This window comes from Elephantulus edwardii, unplaced genomic scaffold (genome assembly GCF_000299155.1).
Source record: "Elephantulus edwardii isolate Elephantulus edwardi_28Jun2011 unplaced genomic scaffold, EleEdw1.0 scaffold00002, whole genome shotgun sequence".
NCBI lineage: Eukaryota > Metazoa > Chordata > Mammalia > Macroscelidea > Macroscelididae > Elephantulus > Elephantulus edwardii.
In genome coordinates, this window is record NW_006399752.1 from 6,470,832 (window position 1) to 6,476,236 (window position 5,405).

Genomic DNA, 5,405 nt, shown 5'->3' on the forward strand with positions numbered 1-5,405 from the left:
ATTTAAATTGTATTAGTATATTCTATATTTTATACAGTTTGTGTTACATAATAATATATTAATTGACATTTCAAAATGGCCTTCAATTTTAGTAACATTCTCTGACATTTTAACATAAAAGAAATTCTTCTATCAATGTTAAAGCATTGTGGTCAAGTGTGAAGTGATGGTCGAGGAGTGTGTGTGTGTGTGTGTGAGAGAGAGAGAGAGAGAGAGAAAGAGAGAGAGAGAAAGAGAGAGAGAGACAGAGAATGTCCTCTAGAACAACAAACACAGGTCCAAAGAGAAGAATTCTCCTGACAGCTATTTATCATCATTCTTACGGAGGCAAGTAGTACATGACTATCCTCTCTCTTTTTGTTGTGGTTCTAATTCCCTTTTGGGTCCAATGCCTCACTATCAAGCAATTCCCCTCTTTGGAAAGTATAGTCAATTATAGTTGAAAATATCTGATACAACGGGATATAGGCTTATGTCCTGTTAACAATGCCAGTTCCATCATCTTAATAGGTCTAAGTCTTTGAGCTGTTGTGCTAGAGAAGAGTATTGAATATACCATGGACTGCTAGGAGAACAAACAGGTTGGTCCTAGAGAGGATGAAATCAGGCTGTCCTTGGAAGCATGGATTTTGAAGCTCCATCTGACATACTTTGGGCATGTTGCAAGGACAGACCAGTCCTTGGAAAAGGACATCACTCTTGGAAGGATGGGGTGACAGCACAGGAGAAGAAGACCCTTGATGAGATGGATTGACACAGTGACTGGGGTTGATGTGTTTGAGACAATAAGGTTGGCTCAGGATAGAGCAGGGTCAGAACTATTACACATAGGTTTGCTATGAGTTGCAAATAACTCAATGGTATATAATAGCAACAACAACCCGTGGAAGTACAAATAGTGTGTACTGGATCACTTAATAAATAGTTAGAGGTTTGAGCCCACAAAAGGATGACTAGGCATCCTACTTCCGCACAATTATAGCCAGGAAAGCCCTGTGGGGCGTGGCTCAACTCTGTCATATATGTGGTGATCATAGTCTGAACTGACTGGATTACAACAGGAGCTTTGTGGACATCTTTTTGTTATCACGTCTTTTTTTACCCTTATCCACACATTAACTTCTATATCTATCCATACTTATCTGGAAAACTTCTTTCAAATCTTAAGTACAGGTTATGATTAATCTGCAGGAAGCATGGGACACTGCTTACCCAAAGATCATGTGTCTCTACCAGTTTGAATCCACCAATGACTCGTCTGGAGAAAGATTGACAGTTTCCTCTTGTTAAGATTTACAGCCAAAAAAACAGGATCAAGGAATGGAGTAGATGGCAATGTGTTGAGGAATTTTTCTGTCATGCCTCCTCTATACTTGTTATTACACTATGTTATTCTAATCTGTTAAAATATTACCTTCAGCTAGCATCCTGCGAGGTTCTTAAAAGCAGAATTTCAGTTTTATGATTCTTTAGCTCTTGGTACATAATGTGTCCAATAAAGTGAGATGCATCTTAAGATATATTTTTAATCTCTCCACATAAATTTAACCAAGGAGCTCTGGTGGCCTAGTGGTAAGGAGCTACACTGCCATGCCAAAGGCCTGTAGTTTAAATCCTCCAGCAGCTTTCTGGAGAAAAAACAGAAACTCTCTTCCTATACAACTTACTATTTCTGAAAATCCACTGCAAGATCAATTATGAGTTAGTTTTCCTACTAAATGTATGTAACAGCAACAATATAAATTTCAGATCATTTTATAATATAATTATGTTTAATTATCTGGTGGAAAGGATAGTAATATTGAAATAAATTCCTGAAGAGCTCATCTAAACAAACAAATACATAAACCCCTCTTCTCTAAAAATAGAAATAAAATTTTAAAAAATCGCCACGATATAGTCAGTTCTGGTTCCCAGTAATCCTTGTGGTATTTTATTCTGTAAATCACAATGGAAAGTCACTGTCTATCTTTTTTCATCTAATGGTTTAAACTACCTGAGATACACAGCTTCTCGGTTAGTAATGTGATACTCCACTGGAAGACTATGGTTTTCCATCCACCACTGTTCACAGAAATAGCAGTGTAGGAGGCAGCTGAGCTGGACTCGATACCCTTCCTTAAAGATATTATGAGACTCTTAGAATTTATTGTTGTTATTAGGTGCCATCTGGTCAATTCTGGCTCACAGTGACCATAGGTGGAACAACCTGCCTATTCTTGTACCATCCTCACGTTCTCCGCAATATTCAAGCCCATAGTTGAAGTAACAGTGTCAAGTCATTTCATTGAGGTTCTGACCCCCCTTCTTTGATTTCTACCTTTCCAAGTATGATGTCTTATTCCAGGGATTTGTCCCTACCCTTTCCAAGATGGACTCCTCCTGACAACATTCTCAAAGTATGTGAGATAAAATTTAACCATCCTTTCCTTGAAAAGTAATTCTGGGGTGCAGTTCCTCCAAGGCAAATTTACTTGTTCGTTTTGTAGTCCATAAATCTCCAATACTCTTTACCAATACCACAATTCCAAGGCATAGACTTTTTTCCTTTGTCTTCCTTATTTATTGTACAATTACCACATCAATAAGAAACAATAAAGAGAATATCATGGCTTGAGGTAGATACACTTTAGTCTTTAAACTACCATATTAGTTATTTAGAATTTTAAAGAGGTGCTTGGCAGCAGATTTTGCCAGTGTGCTGTATTTTTTGGTTGCTTGACTGTTGTTTCTATGAGATTCATTGTAGTTACATATTTTAAGCTGTAGTCATTTAATTGGCACATTCCTAATTCTAAGCCATCTCAAAATTTACAAGTTGCAAATGTCATTACACCTTAGGTGTGCATTTCAAGACAGCTCTTGAAGCAATACTTAAGAACAAGTATTTGCAAATGTATATCCTTTGACCCACAAAGAAGGTGAAAGACTCAAGGTCACGGCTCCAGGCCTCAATTCTTTACCAGGTGCTTTCGAACTTCCTTAATCTAAAATAATCTCTCTCTCTTTTTATTGGTTTGCTTAAAAAGTTCAGTATACATTGTGTTTCACCCTATTCTTCATTCACACTCGGTTTCATACAATCAGTCTCATGCATCATGTTTCATAAAATCAGTCACCACTGGAATTTGTCTATCATTACCCTGTCCTTTTTGCCTGAATCCTTCCCCTTTTCTTGCCCACCTCCCTCTACCCACCAAACTGTAATCTCTTACCATCCTCAGGCCAGTTGAGGAATCTAAGAAGGGGAAATCCAGAACGTGCATGGAAATCCATCTGTTTGTGTCTCCTAGAAGCTGAATAGTCAGAACAACTGTTCACCTCAGTTTCCAAAACTGTAATCTAACACAATTACATCTAAAGGATTTTATGAAGTGTCTTATTACAAGAAAGGGGTCAGCATTTATGTTAGCTTAAATAAATACTATATAAATGTTAGGGAAAATTATGTGCATGACACTTCATTTAATATATTTTTCTTGCACCTTAAAAAAAGAAAGAAAATTCCATATTCCATTTTGTTTCTGTCAGATATTTGCTTCCATGAAAGAGGAAAAAAAAATATGGATTAATGATTTTCTAGATATATGAGACCTGCATGTTTTGAAACAATGTGCTTTGCTTTCATGTTTATTTGAGTATGTTCAAATATCAACCTGCATGAGGCTAATTACTTAGAAGAAAACCCTATAATGGATGGAGGCTGAGGTCTGCTTGGCACCGGAGCCTTCGCTGAGGATTCTGCCCTTCTCAGCATCGTGGAATGTGTTGTGTGTGCAACTCTGATGGCTCTGCTTACTAAACTGTAAACCGCCACAGAGAACTAATTTTGACGAATTCTATAAAAAGAAAGCTTCCAGTAAGGAGGCAGGGATGCTGATATTTGATACTATATGGATGTAGGTGAGATTTTAGAAGGTGCTTATGCTCACGTCGATTCCTAGATGGAAAAAAAAAAGCAGCATGAGCCAATGGGATGAAAATTAATGATAAAACATTTTCAAGCATTTCATATGGGATCATGTGTTAGTTAATGTTTACAGTTCACGGCCTGGTTGGTCTTAGTTAATTAAAGAAATCGCTTGGGACAAGGGAGTACTCGGAAATGATTGTGGGGTTTTATACAGTTCATAATAAGCCCAGAGACTTGAGGGAACATTTCAAAGTTCTATAAAATGGAATATATTTTCCCTTGGGCTCATTATTTACTTAACTACAGGTCATTTACTTTGGCAGGAGAAAATGTACCTGTTCAATATCAAAAGGTCTATGAATCTCAGCTTTCTTTTATTGTCCTATTATATAATTTAAGGATTTTTGGTAGTAATAACAAAACTGATTACTTTCCTATGTATTAGGATTCCTCTCAGCTTCTGTAGGTTCAGTGTTCATAATTTAAGTAGCATATTGAAAATAAATTGCTTTATTTGATCACATGTAGATTTAACCATTAATGAAGTTCAGTAGTTATATTTCACTTTTTATATACATCTAGGAAAAATAATATATGCAGAAATAGCTCTGAGGGTAACTGGATCTTTAAATGTGTCCATTTAAAGATCTCACCTAATAACAGTTTTCTTATTGCATAATAATAGGAATTTAGACTCAGGATTATGAATTATTCATGTTGGGGGACAGATGTGGCTATTTTAGTTATGGATATTAAATTTGCTAATAATTTTCCTCTCAATACTTATTTACATTGTATATACAGGACAAAGCCCAGCCCTACCACCTCCATTACCAACAGAACAAGCACCCCGACCCACTCCAGCATCACCTGCTCTTGAAGGCAAGTAATTTATGGGTTTTTTCCTAAGTATTTCCCTCCCTTGATAGAATAAAATGTAAAGAAACAAAATAGTTAAAACAGCTATAAGAAAACTCCAATAGTTTCTTATATGGGTTTATTATATCTAAACCACATTTTTTAAAAAACATCCTATTTGGTCCTATTTAGAAAGCCAGACATCTGATGTTAATGGTCAATGTTAGTGACATTCACTTTCCAGGGTAGTTAGTATTGAAGCTTTCAAGTATCTCAGAAAGTAGAGAAAAAGAGACAATGGTTTGTCTTATTTCTCTTGTGGTTTATTCCAAGGTGCCCAACTTATGTTTTAAGACTGGTAACAAATTTTCTTAGTTTTAGCTCTGCATTTTACTCGTGTAAATTGAAAATGCTCTTACTACACCTTCTAAATCACTATTCTTGTCCCCTCTTAGAGATGATGAGACCTATGAACAATTAAGCTATGTGCCTTGCCAAAGATAAAATACATACATAATATGTGTGTATATAAAATGTGTGTGTGTGTGTGTGTGTGTGTGTGTGTGCATGGAATGGAGCTCTGGTAGCTTAGTGGTAGAGAGTTGCACTGCCAACCAAAAGGCACGTGGTTCAA

General features: G+C 36.4%; 1 protein-coding gene across 1 annotated transcript in view; it reads left to right on the forward strand.

Moving 5' to 3' along the window:
• TRDN (triadin) overlaps positions 1-4,803 on the forward strand; it is a gene marked incomplete at its 5' end in the record, with an annotated part of 210,111 nt that extends 205,308 nt beyond the window's left edge. The window contains 1 exon segment of the mRNA XM_006903572.1: positions 4,718-4,803. Within this exon segment, the coding sequence (XP_006903634.1) occupies positions 4,718-4,803 (86 nt within the window).
• Positions 4,804-5,405: the final 602 nt, after the last annotated feature.